This window comes from Harmonia axyridis, chromosome 3 (genome assembly GCF_914767665.1).
Source record: "Harmonia axyridis chromosome 3, icHarAxyr1.1, whole genome shotgun sequence".
NCBI classification, from domain to species: Eukaryota; Metazoa; Arthropoda; class Insecta; order Coleoptera; family Coccinellidae; genus Harmonia; species Harmonia axyridis.
The window spans coordinates 26428175-26455790 of record NC_059503.1 but is presented as its reverse complement, the minus strand read 5'-3'; the positions used below and the strand labels follow the sequence as shown (position 1 = coordinate 26455790).

General features: G+C 34.4%; 1 protein-coding gene across 1 annotated transcript; it reads left to right on the top strand.

Moving 5' to 3' along the window:
• Positions 1–2433: 2433 nt before the first annotated feature.
• LOC123675709 (protein slit-like) lies at positions 2434–13940 on the top strand. Its single transcript, XM_045611172.1, has 8 exons — positions 2434–2587; positions 8236–8644; positions 10833–11030; positions 11081–11268; positions 11854–12061; positions 12120–12301; positions 13387–13520; positions 13577–13940. The coding sequence occupies exons 1-8, from the start codon at positions 2583–2585 to the stop codon at positions 13711–13713; spliced, it is 1461 nt and encodes a 486-aa protein (XP_045467128.1). The 5' UTR covers positions 2434–2582; the 3' UTR covers positions 13714–13940.
• Positions 13941–27616: the final 13676 nt, after the last annotated feature.

Genomic DNA, 27616 nt, shown 5'->3' with positions numbered 1-27616 from the left:
TTATGAGTACACACAAAACTATTGTATTCTTGTCCACCCTGTACCAATTGGAATCAACATGTGATACATTTTTGGAATCAGCTCAGCTAGAGTAATCAGAAAATTTAGACAAAATGGGCGTGTTCCATTTAAAAAAATATACGATGACGTCATTATTCGAAAGTAGTTCACCCTGTATATTAGATTATTATTTTTAAATACGGTAAATTGAAATAAAAAATCGACGTGTTTCAGAATTATTTCTTGAAATGGTCGGTTTAGCTAAAAATGAATTTGTTCCATACTTTACGGACACAGTGTATATATCATTTATGCATCAATCGGACTTTTTACACTGCAAAACCATATATAGGTATACAGGGCTATTCACGAATACCGTTATTTGAATATTCCAGAGAAATACTCAATATACAGTACACAGGGTATATTGGAAAATCAAACAGTTTCCAAGATATTTGAGTTCTTGTGTTTTTTAAAATATTTCTCACCTTACTTAGTTTTTCATCAATTTTTTCTACGTTGACCAAGTTTGATTTGAATTTTGGATAATAATTTTTTCTCTATCGGGAGAACTCACAAGGTCTGAAATTATCTCATCAGACAAATTTACAATTTTCTGACATTTTAGCTTATTTTTTGAATATATGAACAGTTTTTCATGTATCTCGAAAATAACTGTGATTTTTTTTATTTACCCTTAGAAGGAGAAGGAGAGAGTGTTTTGTCAAAAAAACGGGTCTCGTCCACTTCGAGAGAGATGAAAAAACGGAAAATTCTCGAGAATATATTGCGAAATTACCCCGTCGTTTTCCTCGATATAGATATAGATTCGAAGAGGCGGAATCGACATAGCTGTGTCAAATATAGAACGTTTAATGTTAAATTTATACAGTACGCGTCAAAATTATGGAACACATTCATTTTTTCAGAAGAAAAATATCTGGCAACAAAATCCTGAAAAAGGTCAATTTTTGTTTATGTTTTAGCAAATTTTTATGCATTTTTGTTTTAGGATTTTTGTTGCACCCTGTGCCATCCTCATAAACCCTCTTATTTTTTTGAATAGGGAAAATGGGTCATGTGGTACTTTTTTGACAAGGTTTTTGTATCTTCTTTGCAGGCGTGCAGAAATTTTCAAGAAAAAAATATTTTTCTGAAAAGTTAGTTAGTTCAAAGAGGTTTTCAGAGATGATATGGTACCTGATGAAATTTGTCACCGAATGAAAGTCGACCATTATAGCTTTGTTCATGCACAACTTTCAACCCTTACGAACCCTTTAATGGAGAAAAAAAAATGGAGTGACATTGGAAATTTATTTCGGCATTGAAGTATCACCCGGAGAATCATTTTGCAATATAAGATAAGTTGAATTAAATGTTCAAAATGACCACCATCGTTCTGGATGCAATAATCAAAGCGCTTAACACATTCTAATTTTTCACGTGAGGGGGTTGAAAGGGGTTGAAAGTTGTGCATGAACAAAACTGTAATGGTCGACTTTCATTCGGTGACAAATTTCATCAGGTACCATCGTCTCAAAGTAAATGAGCCATGAGTGCATACTGAAAACCTCTTTGAACTAATTTAAAAAAAGAAATTCTGCACGCTTGTAAAGAAGATACAAAGACCAAAAAAGTTTCACATGACCCACTTTCCCTATTCAAAAAATTTAGAGGGGCTAATAGGGATTGCACAGAGTGCAACAAAAATCCCTCAAAAATGCATACAAATTTGGTAAAAGTGAAAAAAAAATTGACCTGTTTCAGAATTTTGTTGCCGAATATTTTTCTTCTGAGAAAATGAATTTGTTCCATAATTTTGACGAGCACTGTATATACGAGCTTTTGGGCGCTCTATCATTTATGCATCAATCGGACCTTTGTGACACTGCAGAACCATATATACAGGGTTATTCACGAAGACCGTTATTTTGAATATTTCAAAGAAAGACTCGATATACAGGCTATATTGAAAAATCAAACAGTTTCCTAGATATTTGAGTTTTTGTGTTTTTTTAAATATTTCTCACACCTTACTTAGTTTCTCATCAAATTTTTCTACGTTGACCGATTTTTTTTAAATCGGGAGAACTCACAAGGTCTGAGATTATCTCATCAAACAAATTTACGATATTCTGACATTTCAACTTATTTTTTAAATATAGGAAGAGTTTTTCATGTATCTCGAAAATATCTGTGTTTTTTTTCTTATTTACCCTTAAAAGGTGAAGGAGAGGGTGTTTAGTCAGAAAAAAATTGTCTGGTTGAGAATTCAAATACAGCATATTTGAAAATTTGCACTACCTGCCTGTCGATGTTTATTTTTTCACCAAAGAATTTTGTTTTAATCTCGTGTTGTTATAATCAGTAGCACACCTTAGAACATAGGTAATCTCTCTTTTGAATGTATGCGCTTCGGTCGAATCGAGTATCCTATTTTAATTAAGTTATCATCAGATTAGATAAAACAGATACGTGCTCTTATCTATATCCAGTATGTTCTCTCAGTGAAAAAAGTGTACCAAGCGCGAGGGAGATATGTGTTTAATATAAATAGGGTCGTGTTTGTTTCATGAACAGAAATGGGGTGAGTGGTTTTAAATCAAACGCAGTTTACTGAAATTGAATTTGCCAATTTTCTGACATTCAATCATTTGTTTAATTAACTTTATTATTCGTGTTCCACATTGGTTAATTTGCAATTGGTCATATTCTATTCTATCTATTGGATTCAAAACTCATTTGATAGAAAATTGATTTATTGCTCATCGTATTTGGCTGAACATTCGAATTGAATTGATGAGTTCCGTTGTTTTGTTTATATGCACGAATAATTTATATGGTTGAAAATTGTGAATCATCTGCTGCTTTATTGACATTGTGATGGATTAATAATTGCGAAATGGATATGTATACGAATATATATGTTTTTAAAAGTGTATTGATTGACAGATTGATTGAAGCATAGGCACCCTATAGGTACTTAATTTGTCCAGTTATAGCATCAGCGTTCAAATGGTAGAGTTCATAATTTGCTGATATTTCGATTTGATTTAAGATATTTTTTATTTAGATATTGAAGTTCTAGTGTCAGTGGGGATTTTTTTCATACGTCCAAAAAAATGGAGAAAAGTATAGAATGCATTACTATTATTTATAGTAGACTAATTTGATTCAGAGTTCCATTCCTTTCAAAGTATTAGTTTTAAATTTGATCTACCTATCAGCTTTCATCAGGTCAAATCACCAAATCATTCATTTTCATTTTACTACGTCAGAAGAATTACCGGAAATTGGTCAGTGATAGACTAAAAGTTTTGCTTAAAGAAATAGATCTCTCGCTCAACACTTGGTGAAACATCGTTATTAATAAATAAATAAAAACACTTGACTATACGTTCACAAATTTAATAAAATATTATATTACGTTGACATGCATGTTTCGGGTTTTACCCCATTCTCAAAACTAAACAGAATAATAAACGGTACAAATTATACATCAAACAAAACAGATGTTAACACCGGAGATAAGCGGAACTCCAGCTGATCGTTCACAATTGGCAATTTTTGTTTATGTGCTGAAGATATTTCTAAACATTCTAAAAGATCTAATCGCTTACTTTTCTCTCCTTCGTGTAAAATTTTGGTTTTATTGAAATCTATAAAATGGTTACAAGAGATACAATGAGTTGAAAACCCCGTTGTGGATTTATTTTGTAAAATAGATTTTTTATGTTCTTCAACCCTAACTTTGAGAGAACGACCGGTTTGACCAACATAAAAAGCAGGACATTCGTCACAGAACAACTTATATACACCACTTTTTTCTGAATCACTTAACTTATCCCTACCATCAGAAAACATTGATCTCAAATTTTTCTTGTTTGTACACACAATATCAACTCTGTTTTTTCTTAATCTATTACAAACTATGTCGCTAATCTGTGGAATATAATTAATATATACAAATCTCTTCATTTGATCTTTAGGTTGAGGTGGATAGATACAAGTTAAAAGTTTTTCACGTTGTTTTTTCAATATTAATTTATCTATTATGTCAGGAGAGTAGCCGTTGTTCTTTGTTAATAACTTTAACATCTCAACTTCTTTTTTGAAGTTATTCTCCGATAGAGGAGTGGAAATAAGTCTGTGCACAAGGGAATTAAAGATCCTCAAAATTCCCTCAAATGCCAGGTTGATTTCATTCGATGTAGTGAATTTATTTCCATCCATACCGACTGCAGAAATCAAAAATTTAGTCAGTGAACAACTCCATGACAATATTTCACTCAGTACGGAAATAATTGAAGAAACAATGAAAATACTACAAATATGTCTTGAACAGAGCTATTTTAAGTTCAATGGGAAATTTTATCAACAACTAGATGGTCTACCAATGGGTTCTCCTTCATCCCCCCTTTTCAGTGAAATTTTTATGACACATTTGGAAAAGAAAATATTTTCCATAATGAATAATAATCTGACTGTATATGTACTGTACTGGAAGCGATATGTTGATGACGTATTTTGTATTTGGACTGGCTCGGATTCAGAACTCAAATCATTTCTGAAGCTTATTAACTCATTTTATGACGGTGTTCAGTTCACTTTGGAATTGGAAAATGTGGATAAATCACTCAACTTCCTGGATATTCAGATAAAAATCGTAAATGACCATCTTGATTTTGATATTTACAGAAAACCAACTTTTTCCGATGTTCTCATTCATAATAGTAGTTCACACCCTTATAGAATTAAAATGTCTGCGTTTCATTCCCTTGTGCACAGACTTATTTCCACTCCTCTATCGGAGAATAACTTCAAAAAAGAAGTTGAGATGTTAAAGTTATTAACAAAGAACAACGGCTACTCTCCTGACATAATAGATAAATTAATATTGAAAAAACAACGTGAAAAACTTTTAACTTGTATCTATCCACCTCAACCTAAAGATCAAATGAAGAGATTTGTATATATTAATTATATTCCACAGATTAGCGACATAGTTTGTAATAGATTAAGAAAAAACAGAGTTGATATTGTGTGTACAAACAAGAAAAATTTGAGATCAATGTTTTCTGATGGTAGGGATAAGTTAAGTGATTCAGAAAAAAGTGGTGTATATAAGTTGTTCTGTGACGAATGTCCTGCTTTTTATGTTGGTCAAACCGGTCGTTCTCTCAAAGTTAGGGTTGAAGAACATAAAAAATCTATTTTACAAAATAAATCCACAACGGGGTTTTCAACTCATTGTATCTCTTGTAACCATTTTATAGATTTCAATAAAACCAAAATTTTACACGAAGGAGAGAAAAGTAAGCGATTAGATCTTTTAGAATGTTTAGAAATATCTTCAGCACATAAACAAAAATTGCCAATTGTGAACGATCAGCTGGAGTTCCGCTTATCTCCGGTGTTAACATCTGTTTTGTTTGATGTATAATTTGTACCGTTTATTATTCTGTTTAGTTTTGAGAATGGGGTAAAACCCGAAACATGCATGTCAACGTAATATAATATTTTATTAAATTTGTGAACGTATAGTCAAGTGTTTTTATTTATTTATTAAAAGTTTTGCATTATTCTGCCAAATAAACCTATTGTATCCACAATGAATAATCCAACTGTCAAGGCAATTGAGGCATATTCAGCCTTTCTGCGAATTTTCTTTCTACAGGATTTTCCATGTTTATATACAAAACGAGTATACACTGCTCAACAATTGATAGGGATCACTTACTTGTTCTAAATTTATTTCTGAAATTTTCGCTCCAAGATTACAAATTTAGTCAGATATCAGGGTATTTTCAGTTGATAATATGGTTCACTTGAGAAAAGAATGAAAAAATGGAAAGTTGGAGAGAAAAAAAGACTTTTTTAGGAACACTCAAAATTCTGTGTTTGAATAACATAAAAATTTTATGATGAAACCACAAGAAGGCTGAAGTTTCGGTTAAGCTAGTACCTAGTTGGTCCCCCACGAGCTCGTCTCAAGCATTCTACCCTACGAGGCATACTTTCGATCAAACGATTTATAAAATTCTGGGGAAAATTCGTCCAAATATCCCGTAAAGCGTTAGAAAGGTCCTCCAGGTTATTGATCGGTTGTTCTAAGGTTGACAATTGTCTAGACATCTCAGACCAGACATGTTCGATGCAATTCATGTCTGGGGAGCGAGCTGGCCCGTCCATCCTATGAATAGCATGAGTTTCTAGCGCTTCATTAACCAGACGACTACGGTGTGGACGGGCATTATCGTCAATTAAAATGAAATTCTCGCCCACGGCAGCCGCAAACGGAACAATTATGAGTTCAATAATCATATCGTGATATCTCTGGCTGGTCATGGTGGTGTTCTGCATGTTAGAACAACCAACTCTGTGCGATGGTTCAAACAAATGCCTCCTCATACAGATATAGAACCTCCGCCAAAAGCTGTTGTGGTACAAAACTGTTCTGCATACCTTCGACCTCTTTCCCTCCAAGCAAGAATACGTCCATCGGAGTTGACCAAACGAAATCTAGACTCATCCGTAAATAAACATCGGCTCCAATCTTCAAGTGTCCAATTGCGGTGCTCCTCAGCCCATTGCCGTCGATGAACCCGGTGTTCCCTATTCAAACGAGGATGTTGTACCCTCCTACGTGCTCTCAAACCACGAACATGTAGTCGTCGTCTTACAGTCTGGTTCGAAATTAGAACTCCTGTTGCAACTCTCAGTGATCTATTGAGCCGCGACGCCGGGTAAGTGGGATTTCTCCTAGCATTGAGGATCAAAAGACGATATTGGGCAGCTGTTGTACTGCGCTGCTGACCTCCCCCATGAACATAAGCTACTGAGTCGTTTTGAATGAACCTATTCCAAGCCCGACTCACGACACTTTGCGAAACATTCAACCGCCGGGACACTTCTCGCTGGGACAAACCTTCCTGTATCCACCGTATGATTTGGTCCAACTGAACCAAATCATACGGTGGATACAGGAAGACGTTTGGCTCCTGTGCACAGGAGCCAAACGTCTTCTCGGCAAGACTGATAAGCTGATATTGTTCTCATTTCTTCAATTATTATCACCTTATGTGTTTGAACGAGAGAAAGAAACAGATTTAATACCAAATACCACACTGCTTTTCACGCCACCTGTAACAGCCTACAGATAATAATCGATTTTGTGAACAAGAGCCGATGAAGTGAGGAAGACTTTGATATAATCAACTCAAAACATCTTACTTTTTCCTTAGAGAACATATAATGTACAGATATTCACGAGATAACTTGAAAAAAATACAAATGAAGGGAAGTTCATAAGTGATCCCTAGCAATTGTTGATCAGTGTATTTTAAGAGAAACCAGTAGATGTTTCTTTCATTCTAAAGACAAAAGTATGCTACTAACGACGCAAAACGATGTTAGCCGAATGGCTGCACTGGCTACGTTTGCAGCACCATATCCTTTTCATTAAAATTTTCAAGATCAATTGGCACATTTGCGGCTCAATATATCTGTCTCTTGTTTTGAATTAATTCTTGATAACTATCTTTAAGGTCTTGAATCGATTGTGGAGCATTGGAATAGACATTATCTTTGACGTAGCCGCCAAAGAAAAAAGTCTAAAAGTATTAAATCATTAGATATCGGTGGCCAATTGTGACCATTTCTTCGAGGAGAAACACGGCCAGGAAGCTGTCTTTGCAAATTCGCTGCATTGGAAGACAGTTGAACCAAAATAAAGAAATAGAGAGAGAGAAAGAGAATAAACTTTATTGACCAAATGGCTCACATAAATAATTATGATATATTATAATTATTTTATGGAAGAAATTATTTTGAAGAGTGCGGATGTTCAAAGATTGGTAGTCTTTGGTGGTGTACTGTCTATGTCGTAATGGTGTATCAGTGGATAACACAATAAATGATTGGTTATTTTTGTTATTTTTCTCAAGCTTGTCCTTTTTGCTGTTTCTTCAAAGATGTTCTCGAAGGATTTCACAAAAATGGAATGTCCGTATTCTAGTAGAATCCTGCATATGATCACGTAAATCACAGAAGAATAAAATTTAAAATTGAAATATATTAACTGTCATTTTAATTTGAAAATAATTTCGATACTACCTAACTTTGAGCTGGATTTTTAATGATCAATTGCTAGCGGTTCCTTAACAGAATTAATTTATACATGAATATAAAACAGTTGTTGCTTCTTCTTTTTTTATAGAATTAATTTTTTTTCAGAGAAAAAGCAGTTGTGTTCCTGATCTGCCTAGTTCTATGCTTCCTGCGGGTGCAAAATCTACCCCTAATTTGTTCCCATTGTGACTGCTCCAATATAAATGCCACCTACACAGAGGTTATTTGTCAGACGGACATAAAACAATACAACACCTTATTATTCGAAAACTCAACAGAATCCAATAAGACATCGAACAATGACGACGTGAATTCCATATCAGACCTGTCCATCAAGTTTAATGATCTAACCGTTCTGAGTAATGTGTTTAGAGTAGACAATGTGATCAGGCTCGATCTGAGAAACAACATGATATCAGAGTTGGCTGACAGCGTCTTCAACAGACTACAGAAGATGGAGACTTTGATCTTGAGCCAAAACAACATCGAAGTTTTAAAACCCGATGTTTTTAAGGTGGGTTTCTATATTCTTTGGATGGTATGAAATATGGCGGAATTTAACAAATATATGGGTGAACCTTTGAAGCAACTATTTTGGAAGCACGAACTTTTTTCCTTTTTTCACATTTTTTATTCATCACAACGGCATAAATTTTAGCTCAAAATTAAGTTTTTTCCAATTGTTGTTGATTACATCATGAAGTTAAAAGTATATAATATGATTTCATACTTTCGAAATCGTTGTATGTATGTACAGGGTGGGCAAATAAGCGAGGTAAGCGGCTATATCTCAGGATCCACTCATCGTAGAGACTTGCGGTAAAAAATTTTACTACTAAAGTATACAAGAAAACACACTGGAAATTGTTTTGAAGTTCATACCTCTACCGCTAGGGGGCGTAATAGCTACCATCGAGTAGAAAAATGAATTTTACTCGAAAATGTTTCATATGAAGTTGAAGAAAAAATATCATCACTGTAATCCTTGGAAAATTCTCTATCTTTTTGAATTGCCACTTTCGATTTTGCGACATCAAATAAGGGTAGGCGGAAGGGAGAAATCTGACAGATTGAAACGACTGTAACTTCAGTTTGGCTCAACATTTTTGAGCAAATTAGATCTCGTCTGAAATATAATATCTTGTTGATTGAGGACAAAATATAGTCATGAAAAATTTGTTTTTGCTGCTTTCGATAGGGGGCGCTAAGTCAGAAGTTCATTGTTTTGTTCATTTTACTCCGAAATTTCAAATGTAATTATAGAATTTTCTTAACAGAAACAGAAGTTCTATCAAATTTGCATGAAAAAACCTGAAGGTCGCAAAGCGATAATTTTTCATACAAATTTGATGGGATTTCTGTTTCTGTCAGAACTTAAACACACAATTCGGTTTTTCGCAGTTGAAGAATATCTTCTTTCGGCCATAACTTCAGAACGGCAGAAATTATCGCTTTGCGAAATTCAGGTTTTTTCATGCAAATTTGATAGAACTTCTGTTTCTGTTAAGAAAATCCTATCATAACATTTGAAATTTCGGAGTAAAATGAACAAAACAATGAACTTCTGACTTAGCGCCCCCTATCGAAAGCAGCAAAAACAAATTTATCATGACTATATTTTGTCCTCAATCAACAAGATATTATCTTTCAGACGAGATCTAATTTGCTCAAAAATGTTGACCCAAACTGAAGTTACAGTCGTTTAAATCTGTCAGATTTCTCCCTTTCACCTACCATTATTTGATGTCGTAAAATCGAAAGTGGCAATTCAAAAAGATAGAGAATTTTCCAAGGATTACAGTGATGATATTTTTTCTTCAACTTCATATGAAACATTTTCGAGTAAAATTCATTTTTCTACTCGACGCCCCCTAGTGGTAGAGGTATGAACTTCAAAACAATTTCCAGCGTGTTCTCTTGTATACTTTAGTGGTAAAATTTTTTACCGCAAGTCTCTACGATGAGTGGCAGTGGATCCTGAGATATAGCCGCTTACCTCGCTTTTTTGCCCTTTGCCCACCCTGTACATCAAAATTTCGTCTCACTGATGTGGAATTAGGTCATTTCGAAATGGGACATTCGATCGAGATGGAAATTTGCATTTAGACATAGAGTCACAAGTCATTTAAGGCCTTGTGCAAAATTTCATGTACATCGTGTAATCAGAACCATAGAAAATAATTTACGAAGAATATTGAAAGAAAATAAACTGAATTTTCCGTGGTCACGAAACCGACCGAGTTGAGATTTTGGGTGTTGATTTGGGGCTGGATCATAGATAATTCGAGAATAATATTGGAAAAGAAATATCCAATATTTCCGTGCCTACAGTTCTGGTAACTTGTAATTTTGTGTGTAAATATAAATAGAATAACAATTTGTAGTTTCATGTGAATAGCGTAAATTAGAACCATAGAAAATTCAAAGGAATATCGAAAAAATTATTTCCCTGATCATAGAACCGACAGTTGAGATTTTTCTGGATGCTCGTTCGCTCATACGCCCATTGCAACCTTGAAGCCCATTTATTTACCTATAAAAAAACAATTATGTGGTCTCCAAGGATGCAATTGGCCCATGAATGAACGATCGCACCAAAGTTCATGGCATCACGCCAGGATTTTCTTCATTTTTAATGTGAGGTTTTGTTGATATAAATCTCCCATTAAAATACTTTTAGGATCAAGATTTATTCTTTTTAGGGCCAGTATATGGCTGGAGATTTATACCCTTTGAAGTCCCTCCGCACCCTCATATTGGACCAAAACAAACTTCACTCCCTCAATGCAGATCTTTTTGAGCACGTCGAGAAGATAGAGTACCTCTCGCTTGCCCGCAACCCTTTAGAAGTGATCGACACTCACACAGCAATAGCAATAACGAATTTGGTGAATTTGAAGGTGAGTGGTCAATAGATAAGTAACTAGAGAAATATTGAAATGCTCTTTAGTTTTTAGATCTGAGTTATACGCAGCTAAGCTCAATACCCAAGTATTTCCTGCATACACCAAAGTACTTAAAGGTGCTCAAGCTATCCGGCAATTCCTTCACTGAAGTCCCTCGGGAGCTGGCGGAGGCTCACTCTTTGGAAACTTTCGAGTTCAACGATAACGCTATTGAAGAGTTAACGAATAAGAAGTAAGAAAATGAATTATTACTTTGAGAGCTTTGTCGTCAAAATGACACTTCTTAACTCATTTTTGGAAAAATAAATGGGAACAACCGATTTTGTTCTAATATTTAAGATAATAGGTTTTATAGCTTTGTGATAAAAGCAATGATTGGTGTGTAACAAAATTATAATCTTCTCTGCAAATATCAATTGAGTTACGTTTCATGATGTGAAAAATTCGAAAATCGGATGATAAAAATTCCTTCACCATCCATAGCTTTTCTAGAAGCCTATGAGAGGTAAATCATTTGATGCGCTTTTTTACTAATTATTACAACTGAAATAATATATTATTAAAGAAAGACTCGTTTGATATTTGCGATTTGTCCTCGAAATCTTTGAGCTATACGGGGCATTCCAAAGGAATTTTGACATCCATGGGCTGCAAGTCTACATGGGCAACTGCTAGTATATACACATATAGATTCCTCAAGTAATACAGAGATTATCATTTGGATTACTTATGAGTTAGTGCACAAAACAACTTATGACTCCACATCTGATTTTTCTCGAGTTTTTCCATTGAATCATCCTCAGACCTCTTTTTTCAGCGGTTTTCCGAAACTACCAACTATCCGAGTACTACATCTTTGCCAGATGGACTCTTTGACCAGTATAGGACCTGGTTCTTTGGCCAACCTTACCAACTTGCAAGAGCTCTACGTAGCTGGTAATCCAAAATTGACTAGGATAGACGATGCAGCCCTTTCCACTCCTGATGCTGTTGGTACCATGAATACATGGCCCGATATCAAAAAGGTAAATAATTGATTGGTCTCACCATAGGAAATATATACATACAAGCAATTTTTTGCAGTTCTATCTGAACGATAATCAGATATCCTACATCAACAAATCCTTGTTAGCACACTGGGAGTCTTTGGTTGAACTTGATCTTCTGGACAACCCGTGGACTTGCGAATGTGAGAATCAGTGGATAGTAGAGACGTTGATGCCTTTATATCTCAAGATTGACGAGGAGAAGGCCAAGGCAATGAAGTGAGTTGAAATATGATTTGAGATCATCTTAATAATTTCAATTTATAAAGAGATACCAAGATCGTAAGTAACCAGCAAATCGTTTTGCATAAACTCTGAAAAACTGATTTCTATACGGTATTGATACCTCTGGTTCGAGTATATTCTTCCATTATTTACAAGGGCTGAAATCTAGATAGTATGAAACACGATAGTAAATTTAGCCTGTAGGTTTCTCAATTTAACAAACTTTATTTTTTTGATTATTTTTTATTTGGTTATGATATATAGTGATTTAATTTATGTTTCTATTTCAAAAAAGTTGATAATTTGGGTTTTTTTATACAATAAGTTTAACGAATACAAGTGTTTTTGCAAGGTTCCTTCTCATTTCATTGACTTGAGCTTGACTTGCAATCAAGTCAAGCTCAAGCCAAGTAGCTAGAAAATCAAGCCAAGCCGTGAATCCCTAAATGATATTCACAATTCAAAATTTGTGAGCCATAAAAGGTTAGGAGAGATGATATGTTGTTATGATTCAAGAAATTTAAGACCAGCACCTTTTTGCTGATTACCCATTCAGTATCCAGAAATATCCGAAGATGTGGAAAATGTGCGGTAACTATTGCAAACAAAAAAAAGTTAATGATATAGACAATAGGCATATCTATGTACATTAATACTTTATTACTTAATAATTACTCTATTATTACTCTAAGGCAAATATCTGATTATCTTGAATTGTTTCCCAAATTTTCTCACCAAGACCATATTATTCCATCGTTTCATGCTGCTATTATACCAAATTTCTTGTTTTCGGACGATAATGCGTCACCTCATCGTGTGAGAATTGTCGATGAAACTTGGGAAATTTACGATATTCCGCATTTGGCTATGCCCTCTCGGTTGCCAGACCGCAATTCCATTGAACACGCTTGGGATCAGCTAGAAAGAGCTTTAGATTCTCACCAATCACCTTCTCATACGCATCTTGTTGGGGACAAAATTTGCTTACTAAAAATGACATATGCTCCCTCTATCTATCTTTATTACTCTGAGGTTTCCACCATTTAAATGTCAAAGCTTGATTGTTTTGATCTGTTTAGATGTGCAGCCCCTATAGAAATGATAGCTTACACCTTCGAAGAGCTTCATGAGAGAAATTACAACATGAGGTGCCTAGATTATTACGGCGCACAACCTGACCGAGATGCTGCACTCATAGTAGGGATGCTAGCAGGTAATGAGAGTGTTTGAGATATTTATATATAGGAAATAACGAATCAATTTTTTTAGGACTTCTTCTTGGAATTCCCTTGGTCCTATTTTGTATATACTCTTACAAGAGACAATGGTTTGGTTACTTCGATGATTCACCAGCATCTTTTTCGAGACGGTTTTATAAAAGGGCTGACGATATATACGAATATTGAATTTAATTAGTTAAATAATATTTAAATTTTTTTAATTTCTAGTTTTGTATTTTTTAGGTTTAGGTTCTCGTGAAAGATCATCTTTTTACAAGATGTGATTTTTTTTTTCAAATATAGGTTTACATTTTGAAGTAACAGGGATTTAATACAAAAACGTTTGTCTGTGACAATGTAGTATCTGGAGAATTATAACGAATATAATTCAAATAAATCTTTTTTATCGTAAATTATTTTCGTTGATAATAAGAATAAAATAAACATTGTTACCCGATTCAACCATCGCTAGATTCCAGAGATGAGGGGGTTATAAAAATATACAATGTAATCTATAATAAATTGTGAGCAAAAATTAGGGATTTATTTTGAGATCTTTATTTTAGGGGTTTATTTCGATGAAAAACGAGTATATTGAAAAATCAATTATTGTTTAATTCATTTTTAAAAAGGAAGGTATTCCAATTTTCATTAACTTTTAAAATTATATAAAATGATATCAACCGAACGCAACACTATATCTATTCTTTTCATGAAAATTTCCATGACCAATTCGCACATTTGCGGCTTTATATCCTAGATAATTTCAATAATTTAATTTTTAAGGTCTTGAACCGGAGCATTGGCATAGACCTTATCTTTTACGTGGCCCCAAATAAAAAAGTCTAAAGGTATTAAATAATGAGACCTCGCTGGCCAATTATGATCCCGTCTTCGAGAAATAACACGGCGAGGAATTTTTCTTTGAAAATTGCAATTATCTCCTTCTTGTGTTAATATCCAGGAGACATCTACAAAAAGATGGGTCTGCTGGAAAAAATTCCGAACTTAATGAAACTTCTACAGGTTGTTCGGGGGTGTTGTGGGATGACTCTGTCAAGTTATCCAACACGAGGACCCTGTGCTAACTTGAGGAGAGCCGAAGAACCTCAACATTTCCGGACTTTTTTCAGTTTTTTGGTCAAACCTCTAAACTAAGTAGTTTTCGACCAAAACGTTCATTACTAAAGTTGTAGAGAATTAAATTCTCTACAATTTTGTATCCACAAACTTTTTCGTAAACCTAATATCAATTGAGATACAGTCGATCAAAATAATAGTGCAAATAAATATTGTTAGAATATTACTTCATCCGAACAGATTACGAGAGAGACAACCAACCCTACACTTGAAAGTATTAGTTCATGTTGTGCGGTGGCGCTACGAGTCTGCGCGTGGCGAGGCCATCGAGGGCCATCGAGAGAGAAAACAAGAATGGACCTTCGATGGTCGAGAGCGAACGTCAGGGACAAAACTTTAGAGTGACAGTCCCTTCCAACCTGCCTTCTGTCAGGTCCTTCCGTTCTGCCTTGAGAACTGTACTTGCTTTTGAGATAGAGTTAGACTTACTAGAGTGTCTTGAGAAAAACGATTAATATCATCATCTGTGTATTAGTGAATACTCTGTATTTTATATAACCCAAATATATATATTCCAATAACTATAAATACGGAAAATAAGAAAATGCTCACCCCACATAATAGGGGAAATAAGTGGAAAATTCACTGATTCATATTAGTAGAATGATTGTTGTATGATAATATAAAAAAGTAGGTAACAATGCAATTAAAAACTGCAGGTCAGAAGATTGGGGTGCAAAGACCTATGGGACTACCTCTTAACATTATACAGAGCGCGTCAAAATTATGGAACAAATTCATTTTCTCAGAAAAAAATATTTGGCAACAAAATCCTGAAGCAGGTCAATTTTTATTTCAATTTTATCAATTTTTTAAGCATTTTTGTAGGATTTTTGTTGCACCCTGTGCCATTCCCATCAACCCACTAAATTTTTTGAATAGGGAAATTGGGTCATGTAATGTGACACTTTTTTGGTAAGGTTTTTGTATTTTCTTCACAGGCGTGCAGAAATTTTCAAGAAAAAAATTTTTTTTGGATGAATTAGTTCAAAGAGGTTTTCAGTATGTGCACTCATGGCTCATTTACTTTGAGACGATGGTACCTGATAAAATTTGTCTCCGAATGACAGTCGACCATTAGAGTTTTGATTATGCACAACTTTCAACCCCCTCACGTGAAAAATTAGAATGTGTCAAGCGCTTTGATTATTGCATCCAGAACGATGGTGGTCATTTTGAACATTTAATTTAACTTACCTAGTAATGCACAATGATTCTCCAGGTGGTACTTCAATGCCGAAATAAATTTCCAATGTCACTCCATTTTTTCTCCATTGAAGGATTCGTAGGGATTGAAAGTTGTGCATGAACAAAACTCCAATGGCCGACTTCCATTCGATGACAAATTTCATCAGGTACATTCGTCTCAAAGTAAATGAGCCATGACAAAGTGCACATACTGAAAACCTCTTTGAACTAATTTTTCAAAAAATAGTAATTTACGTAACAAGTCCGGAAAATAGGGTTTTTTTGGACGAATAGACACTCGCTTACGCTCGTCCTGGAAGTCTGTGAGTCCAAAAAAACCATTTTCGGGCGTGTTGCGTACAATATTTTTTCGGCAACCATGTAAAATAACACTATCGCTGCTGCTTTCCATATTTTATTGCGATTGCGATAAAAAAAAACATGCAAATTTTTGACAACTAATTTCATATGAACTGTCAGCCGTTATCTCGGTTGCTATGGATTCTATGATTCTTTTCCGGCCTAGTCCGGGAAGTACGTACTTTCCGGACTAGGCCGGGAAATGCTACTTTCTCAAAGAAAAAGCGTCCGGAAAGTGAGCACTTCCCGGACGGTTGCCGAAAAAAATATTTTTCTTGAAAATTTCTGCACGCTTGTAAAGAAGAATCAAAGACCTTGCCAAAAAAGTACCACATGGCCCAATTTCTCTATTCAAAAATTTAAGAGGGTTGATGGGGATGGCACAGGGTGCAACAAAAATCCTTCAAAAATTCATAAAAATTGGGTAAAAGTGAAACAAAAATTGACCTGTTTCAGGATTTTGTTGCCAAATAATTTTCTGCTGAGAAAATGAATTTGTTCCATAATTTTGACGCGCACTGTATACTATACCTACTAATAGAACATCTAAATTATGGGGGCCTTTTCTGTACATTATGAATATCTTGTTGTCATCATCAGGTCGTGCCCTATCTAGTTCATCAGTGCGAGTGAACTCGTTAAAAGTCTCTGGACGAAGATCCTGGTCTCGGTCTCTTGAAAGCCGCCATGCTCATTAGCGACCCTCGTTTACTCCGCTCTCAGCACGTTTCTGCTCTTCAAGTCAACAGTGTCAGGAAATTAACGGGCTTAAATGTTTTGCATTTAGAGAATAAACACGTCTTAACGCCTTGTCGGGAAAACACTGCGAGATTGGGTTTTTCAGGACGCCCTAATTGAGGTCCGTGATTTGAACAGATTTTCTTCGGGTTTTTAACAGTTCAAACCTATTCTCGTGTAATATTCTTTATGATGGTGAGTATTTTCTGTGAATTGGATCCGGGAATCCACGTTTTTGTGTTATCAATTATAATATCACAGCATAGACAATATACGATTATACACCGATTCACGAGACGTAATTCGCGAAACATCACGAGAGCGCAGTTCGAGTGGTGTTTCGCGAACTAAGTCGAGTGAAGAGGTTCGTATAATCGAAATATATTGTCTATGCTCGAGTGGTATTCGTTACGATTATATAACGGATAATTTCAATAACTAGAACCAAAGCACTGCATTTTGATAATTCAATGACATTTCACTGCGCTTGACTTTTATTTTTTGGCGAACGTCCAAGAATGTTACTATGGAAATTGTCACAATATGGCAGGAGGCGAAACACCAAAACGTCGTCAAGTTGTATATTCACTTATCAATACACCATAACTATGGGACATTTACGGATTCTATTGGTTCATAATTGGTTGTATAATCTGAGAATAGTTATTTATAATACAAGTGCAGAAGGCATTGATATTCTTCCACGAGTTCAAAATTCAAAAACGAGCCACGAAGTGGCTCGTTTTTGAATGAACGAGTGGTAGAATGAGCCTTCTCTACGAGTATTATACATTATTTTCTCTAATTCATTGCATTTTTATTGAAATTAATAAAATATTTCCATAAATATCATTTAGTGATTTTTGCATTAAAAAATTTTGGTTGGCAGAACTGATTTCTTTAAAGCAAATTGACCATATTCACCGTCGCCATATTGTTCTGCGACAATACCAACGACCCAGTGTTCCCAACGGAGAAATATTGAGTTTACTAGAGAAATACCGCTTATATCAAAAATACTATCAGTCAAAGAGATTATTCTTCCACTAACTATTTCCAAAAATAGAGCGAAACCTTCATTTATACACTCGGCCACAGTTAATTTGTATATAAAACTACCTTTCACTAATGTTTTTATTTCCAAAAGAAATTTTTGCGAAATATTGTCCCAAACAAGCCTATCTGGCGTAGCAGCCAGAAAAGGTACTCCGGAATTTACACATAAACCACAATTATAAACTTTATATTGTGGAATTTTTCTAGTAAACTCAATAGTTGGTATTGTCGCATAACAATATGGCGACGGTGAATATGGTCAATTGATGAATTGACAGATAAAGCCGTGGCGGAAAGTTCGGAGTACCAACATATAATAATAAAATATAACCATAAAAACTGTGTGTTTCTGATATATTCTCGCACGATTTTGTTCTACAAGATGAAAGAATGAACGGAATAACCACAGAATTAGAGAAATGTGTTTTCTGGTGAATACACCTGTAAGAAATCGGCAATTACATTGGCTTACAGTGGCTATCATAGATAGCAACTTGGTTGATTTGCCGTGTGAATCGGAATCGGACCATAACAGTCACAGCTGTTCAAACTCATTCAAGAAGACGCTTTGGTAGTTCCATTTCTAGTAGCACCATACGGCGGAGACTTGCTAGAGCCAGAAAACCATTAAGAATACCAAGATTACTTCCCGTAACACCAATAGGCCAGCCTTCGTAATTACTCCTGCGAGTGGTGACCTCTTCGGTTTTTGTCCACAATGCTAAAGACATAGGTTATAATAGGGCTGTGTATAACTACAGTGACTGAAATAAGTGTTGTCTTCGAGAGATTAACAGTTAGTGCTTCTTCTTCGCACCACTCCTCTTCAATACTGTGTGCATACTGCATTTGGTCACTTAGAAACCCTCATGCTTACCTTTCACAGGTACCACTATGTTGAAACTACTTAAGTATCAGTAGATATATCATAAAGAAACACCCTGTACATCAGAACCATAGGAAATTCAAGCAGAATATCGAAAAAATAATAAGTATACTAATGTGATATTATGTAGCCACAGAGGCCTCGTAGCTATACATACACTGTGTCCGTAAAGTATGGAACAAATTCATTTTCAGCTAAACAGACCATTTTAAGTAATAATCCTGAAACATGTCGATTTTTCATTTTAATTTACCGTATTTTAAAAGAATAATCTAAAATACAGGATAAATTACTTTCGAGTAATGACGTCACCGTCATTTTTTTTTCAATGAAACACCCCCATTTTGTCTCAATTTTCCGATTACTCTAGCTGAGCTGATTCCAAAAATGTATCACATGTTGATTCCAATTGGTACAGGGTGGACAAAAATACAATAGTTTTGTGTGTGCTCATAAAGTAACGCGTAACATTCTTTATTAGTTGAATTATCAATATTATCAAAAATACTTATTGTCTAGCGGTAATTGGTTTGAATGCAACACCCTGTAGTTTGTTACATTTTTAGATTAATTAAAATGAACTGTTTACAAACATGTTTGGTACTTGTGGTCTAGCAGACAGAATATGAAAAAATTTATTCTTATTTATATACATTTTCATTAATCTCAAAATGTAACAAACTGCAGGGTGTTACATTCAAACCGATTGCCGCTAGACAATAAGTAGATATTTTTGATAATATTGTTAATTTAACTAATAAAGAATGTTACGCGTTACTTTATGAGCACACACAAAACTATTGGATTTTTGTCCACCTCGTACCAATTGGAATCAATATGTGATACATTTTTGGAATCAGCTCAGCTGGAGTAATCAGAAAATTTAGACAAAAAGAGGGTGTTCCATTTAAAAAAAAATACTCGAAAGTAATTCACCCAGTATATTAGATAATTATTTTAGAGTACGGTAAATTAATAATCAAAAATCGACGTGTTTCAGGATTATTTTTTAAAATGGTCTGTTTAGCTAAAAATGAATTTGTTCCATATTTTACGGACACAGAGTATAGGTTTATGTATACAGTTCTATCGAGAGTTCTGATATGGTCTCCAAGGTAGAATTGAAGAGGAATGAAGAGCCTAAAAGCTCCTGACTTCATGTAAGTACTTTCTCCATTTTTTTTCAATTCATCAGCATGTAACTCGTATTTTGCCCAAAAACTCAACAGAGATATTTAGACTCTGAACTAGGAATGGGGCTTTTTCGCCTTTTTGTATTCGAATATTCATCCATAAATTTATTCGATTATTCGAATAATTCATTCAAACAACTATTAATGCTTGATTATTCATGAGTAGTCATGAATATTCAACCATTCGTTGATTATTCAGTGATTATTCGGTGATTATTCAGTGATTATTCAATGATTATTCAGTGATTATTCAATGAATATTCAGTCAATATTCAGTGATTGAACTCATGTTTTAATGAACCAATTAAATCCGAGCGTTTTGATGAGTGAATATACCCTTTGTAACGTGGTATAATCGTTTTGGTGTTTTGCCTCTCGCCATATATGCTCTATTAGTGTGACGTCACACATCGCCATTTTTGGTTCTCCTGTGAGTGTTCGGAATCCAAACAAATAAATTGTCATTCAAATAAGTACGGTCTCGTTGAAGGAATTGGCTTATTTTCATAAATAAGAGTATTTGAGGAACGATTTCAGTATTAATTGATAGACAGAAGGAACGAGGTTAATACTAGTAACTTTGAATCCTGTATCATTTCCCAGATTTTGTAAAAAGCCGTGTTCATTAGTTGAACCTCAAGTTCGAACTGACGGCATTAATCTCGTTTCTTCTGTCTATCAATTAATAGTAAAATCGTTCCTCAAATAATCTTATTTACCAAAATTAGCCAATTTCTTCAACGACAACGTACTAATTTGAATCACAATTTGTTTGTTTGGATTCCGAACACTGACAGGAGTTTATTTATAATTTTAATTCAATTGTATCTATCAATTTCAATATTATGTAATTTCCAGTAATTTTAATATTAATAAAACGATTTGTCCGTAGTGAATCACAAAACCTTGTTTTAATCATTTCTGAATAGTGAGTCAAGTGATCATTCAAACTTTCATTCGTAACTTCACAAATATCCAACTACTCACTGAATAGAAAACTATTCACTGAATAATCAGTGAATACTCAACTAACAAGTAGTCATTGATTATTCAACTATTCAGTGAATACTCGACTATTCACTGATTATTCATGAATAGAAAAGTAGTCATTGATTATTCAACTATTCAGTGAATATTCATGATTATTCGAATAATGCAAAATGCAATTATTCGAATAATTATTCAATGATTATTCGAATATTCAAATCATTCATTCATGATTCCCAGCCCTACTCTGAACCCTCACTGCAAATTTAAAATTTCGAATGATGGTGTTCCACTGAAATAAGGGCGCAAAAAAAAATCTCTCGCAAAACATTAGAAATTTTCGACGTTTTTCCACCCGAATGCGAGTCCTCTAATCCGGTCGTTCTCGCAATGACGTCAATAAAGAGAGGGGTGTTTTATCGACTTCGGGGACAGGTAATCTGACACCGATGAGGCAACCTTCGGTGACATTTCGCGAAAATCGTACAGTGCGGTATTAAATTTGACGATTAACCTTTAGACAGGCAGAGCGTGACTTCTGCTGACTACCAATTTATTGTTCGTCGATGATGTTGCCTCGTCCCACCCCTAATGGCCTGCTCGAGGATCCCCTCTGCCTAATGCCGACATCGGGGGTATTAAGTTTCATCGCTTCCGATATTAATTATCACGTATTATCGAAAGAATCATTTTCTGGAGGATGAAAACATCATTTTAATGACCTAAGGGACTTTGAAGCGATGAATTCTTTCGAATTTTCTTGAGATAATTAATATTGCTCGAGGTTATTCCAAAAATTTCATTACACACGATATAAGAAAAAAGAAAATCCTGATAAAAATATTCTAAAAGCACAAAATTCAACTCCATTATATTTTTAAGCTCTAGTATACTGGGTGTCCCAAATTCGACTTCAAGGAACACATACATATATATTTATATGTTTATATGTGGTCTGAAACGGTGCAATTTCCGAATGAAGAAGAGCTCAGAAGTTCCTGACTTCGACTTAATATCTTTGTCGATATTTTCCTTGAATTTTCTATGGTTCTATTTAACCGATCAAGAAATTTTGCACGAGGCTTGAAATTCTAATTCTGTGGATCCAACTGCTAACAAAATTTCGAACGGTCATATTTTGAAAGACATATCATAATTTGATTTTGCTCATTAACGAACTTGAATCTATTTTAAAATCTTAATTTCGCCGGTTGTGTGATATTCTTCAATTTTCTCTGGTTCTGGTGATATCATCAACATAAAACTTTGATACATGAGGCTTTTGCATGACTTTTATTTCACATCTAAATGTAACATTCCATTTCAATGAAATTGGTTTATTTTCGGAATTATCAGGAAAACAATATTTCGAAAGATTTTCTTTACGAAACTCCATAGTCGGATTTCGCCATAAGCATAAAATAATGTGGACTGGTTGTAATAGAGATGCCATTGATATCAATGTTTTGTGACAAAGATGAAATAGTTAATAGCAAAATATTGGTTTCGTGAATTGATTATATGCAGTGGCGTACCCTGACATAAGCCTTGGGGGGATAAAAAAAATATTATTCGCACTTCTTGAGATTGATTTTCAATTCGAGTATTTCAGAGTACTATTAATTTTCACCCGATTGTTCATTTTCATCATGAATTTGGCATTTATAGCCCGTAAGTAAATAATGATTAAGCTACGAGTCACACATCAGATCAAGCCCTTTGATATAACCGCTTGTTGATGAATTCGTTGAATTTTCACAAAATGAATTTATTTAGCGAGACTCATAATGGATATTCCTCCTAGGGGGATATGTCTCCCTGAATACCCCCTTGGATACGCCACTGAATATATGTGATTTTTTTTATAATCACCAATCCTTGAACGATTTACTAATTGTTTCTTGTCCTAATTTTATAAATAATAAATATGTAATTCAAATATACCTGCTACGTGTGTAACTTCTAATTGTGTTGTAAGATCCAAAAAAGGGTCGGGTTAGAAATATCATAAGTATCTCAAAGCAAAGCGTTTGCGGACTCATGCTATAAGACTTTTTTTCTTGAAATGGTCCGAGAAATCTGTCATTTTCATTTGTACCTTCAATTTAGGAACACCCTGTAGATATAGTCGATTCAAAACTGATGTCTTCACAAATAAATTGCAATTTGAATGAAACACAATAAATTGTACAAACTCCGGACAAAGACGTGCTCGTAGTGCAATAAAAGTGAGCCGTAAAAGCGTCCAATTTTTTACGTGTGGAGTTCAAAGGGAAGCAAAAGGATTATTGGTTCATTTTATGTAAGAATTATCGTTCTTCGTCTTCGCGAGAGTTCTGCAATTTTATATTTTGGAAATCTTGAGGGGGGTTATTACCCCCAGTATCCCCCATTTCTACTCCCTTGCGTATTCTACAGCAAAATTAAAAAAGTTTTGTAGGAAAATTGTTTCATGATTCATTATAGATGGCTCTGAAATCGAATTTAAATTTTCCGTCTGCACGACCTCAACGTATCCATTCCATTAATCATTCACATGAAATTCTGATTGTTTTCCGTACCTACTGCCATTGATCAATTGAAAATGGTCAATTTATTTTTTCCTGGTGGTCAAAATACCCATTAAAAGGGATGTGTGAATTGAAAGAAAAGGAAAAAATCGAAATTGATCTCCTTTATTTGGAACCTAGTAGAAATCTCCGTCAAGTAGTCTATTTTTATTCCCAGAAAGTTTTCCATCGTTCCATCGACTAGTTGGACAATTTATGACTAAAATTTTATGTGAATGATTAATGAAACGGAATGACGATTAGGTACATTATGGTCATTTAGACGGAAAATTCAAACTCAATTACAGAGCCATATATTATGACGATTTGTGAAAATTGTTCGTACAAAAATCAATATCAGCATTATTTTGCAGATGACAACAGATTAAAATGTATCACTATCCACCATAAATACCTATGGTAACCAAAAGTGAAAGGAAAAGTTAATTTGGCGACAGAAATCAAAAGACGTTGAATTAGTAATTCGTTATTTTGTATAAGAGTCCGACACAGAATGGCGAAAGCGCCTGGGGACCAGCATTTTCAAATACCCCGGATCTGTAATTCCTGTCGACGACCCTGACGAAATGGAAGAGGTTGTATCATAAGTGGACTTCCCCCTCGAAGCTTTCATTCGAAACATTTTTCTGTAAGATATTTCCTTTCCGAGATTTTTAACTCATTCAAATTTTAAAAATCGCCTGATATAACCGTATGCGCACAAACTCTGCAGAACCAATTATACTTCAAAACGCAAAACGTTGGTTCGATATGAAAAAGCTGAAAATTAATGAATCTAAAACCAATTTAATGCTATTTACAACCAAACAATCAAATTTGTCGAAACCAAAAATGATTGAATTTGAAAATCATATATAAATGTATCCAGTAACAACAATTATCGGATACGGAATCAAAACTGTCCCTAATTACATTAACTTAAATACACTTAAAATTCTGTATTGTGCTAGTCAAATCTGAAGTATGGTATAATTTTTTGGGGAAGCAACTCTAAAATTCAATCAGTTTTCATTGTGCAGAAAAGAACTCTTAAAAAAATATGTAACATGAAATTTAAAGAATCATGCAGAGGCATATTTAAGACTTTGTCTAATATGACTGTATATGGTCTCTATATTTATAAATGTTTGTTGTTCACTTTCAAAAATAAAATTCAATTTGATACAGGTCACAGTCATGATTATGCTACCAGAACACATAATTTAATTTATCCACAGCACAGGTTAACTTTATTAGAAAAAGGTCCTTTCTATATGTGCATTAAAATTTTTAATAAGTTGCCTAACAATATAAAATGTTGTAATAGTTAAAATAAATTCAAGAAAGATGTTAAAAATTTGTTAATTAATCTGAAACCATATAATATGAACGATTACTTCAAGTCTGAGATTTTAGTTTCATTTTCCTTGTATGTTTTTTTTGACACTATTTCTTTTTATGTATAAGCGTTTGTATATAATCTGGAAATAAACTATCTATCTATATATTCCCATGAATAATGCCATCCTTCAATCCGAACAGTTCGAACCCTTCGTCAAGGGATCGCAGGGAACATGCATTGCAGCAACAAAACGACAATAATATCGAACTAATTGGACTGGTGCAATCCCGCGCGCGCGGAGTAGAATGCGAGGCGTCACTTCGCAAAACTCTGCCAATATTTACCCGTGTTCAAATCTGCCGTTCCCGATCCGAGAGGGCAGCAATTGCCGGAATTGTCCCGTTTATTCCCCAATTACAGGGTCCGTGCGCCCAATTTGCCCGCTACGGAATCGAGTTAGCCGAGCACTTAGCGGCGACTCCGAAATAACAGACTGGATATAATAACAAATGTGAATAGCTGCCTGAAAGACAGGGGTGTACCAGACATTTGAGCTAAGCTGAGCATATTCTATTTGAATTTTTTTATTATGCAGCATTTGAATTGGGTCCTCTCCTACGTCCAAATGTCGCAATAACAGAACGTCTATCATATTGATACTTTGGGTTTTTGATGGCCATTAACCTCACCAGCATAAATCAATGAACTGTGGAACTTTTCTCCCAAAAGACCTACAGATATTTCTATATCTGTATCGACAAATAAGTCAAAAGTGTCATCGTCAGCTACAGGTTTTCCAGCAGCATACAGGGTGTCCCGCAAAGACCACGTCAAACCGAGGGAGAATGTAGATCAAAGGATAACCCACCTGCTATGATAAAATTCCCATTATAAAAGTCTTACCGTTTTCGAGATATTTTTTTTTTTGGAAAATAATGAATTTTTGCCCCTTTCAATAGTTTTGTCCTTACGGTTGGTACAATTTTACATCTTTTTGGTTAATTTTTTCAGTAAAATATTGCTGAAGAATTATTTCAACGTTTACATCAAAAATATCCTCCGAACATTTTAAAGGGGGACTATAAGAAATATTTTTACTGGAAATTTTGGTAGTGGATTATTTTGTTCGTGAAGTTTAGCCCATCGTAGTGGAGAAAAAATGTACCGAGCTACTGCTGCACATTACACCAATAAATTGTCTATTTCATAGTGATTTCAAAAAGGTATCACACAAGTCATTTGTTATTCAAAGAAAAAAGATATGGATGTTTTTATCCAAATGGGTACGTTCTGACAAAATGAAGTTTGTCAATTCAGTTAAGAAATCTTCGATGTTGCATTACTTAGTGAACAATGGCAATTGTTTACGTGCAAAAATAATACTCGCATAATTATTCACCTCAACGAAATTCAATTTTGCGAAAACATCATGCAGATCCAGATTTTTTTAATAAGATCATTTGGAGCGACGAGTCTTCCTGTATCAAGGATGGGTACATGAAGACCTAAATCCTCTGGAATTTTAATATTGGGGCTGCCTAAAAGACAAAGTATACGCAACACCCATACGTGATGAAGACGAATTGCGGATGCGTTATTATAATTAACCAAAAAGATGTAAAATTGTACCAACCGTAAGGAAACTATTGAAAGGGGCAAACATTCATTATTTTCCAAAACAAAAAAATATCTCGAAAACGGTAAGACTTTTATAATGAGAATTTTATCATAGCAGGTGGGTTATCCTTTGATCTACATTCTCCCTCGGTTTGACGTGGTCTTTACGGGACACCCTGTATAACAAAATTTTAGAAGATATAGGCCTGAAGACTGATCTTGGTTCTACAGAGTGGGCAAATTTCGATGTTTTAGCACTACAGAGGAGATAGACGACATCTGATACCCTATTCTCGTTCTTTTTTTCTGAGAAACTAACAGGAGTAGTATTAATTTTTGACCCCCTTTTTTTTGAGTTATAAGCGAAAATTGGAAAAATGCCGATATCGAAAAAAATTTATATCTCCGCTAATATTGATGAAAGAGCTCTGAAATTATAACATTCTACAGGCACTTCTTTACGTTGAATCCAGTGGGGTGCTTGTCTTTTAGGATTTTTTAATTACGAAGCTATGACCCAAACTTATGTTTTTTTAATGGAAACACTAGATTTCTGTAGCATTTTTTGAAAGCTTGTTCTTTACCGATTTCAAAAATATACAGCATCGTATGGTTTGTATCAATATATAACTATCAGGAAATGGTCGAAAGTTTTTTCATCTAAGAGTCTCAATATTTCTATAGTTTCAACTGTTGATAAGCACAGAAAAATAGAGATTTCTATAACAAGTGCCTTCTAATTCCACCAATCCCATTATGTCTATGCTTTTTAGAAATTTCCACGGAATTCGAATCTAGATAGATATATTTTATAATTTTATATCTCAAAATGGATTCAGAAGTAACGAAAATATCCACATGATCGCTCTTGTTATAGGAAGCTGTATTTTTCTGTACTTATCAATAGTTGAACCATTGAAATATTGAGAGTCTTAGAAAAAAGGTTCTTGACCATTTTCTATTATTTGTATTGGTACAAACCATACGATGTTTTATATTTTTGAAATCAGTAAAAATTAAGCTTTCAAAAAAT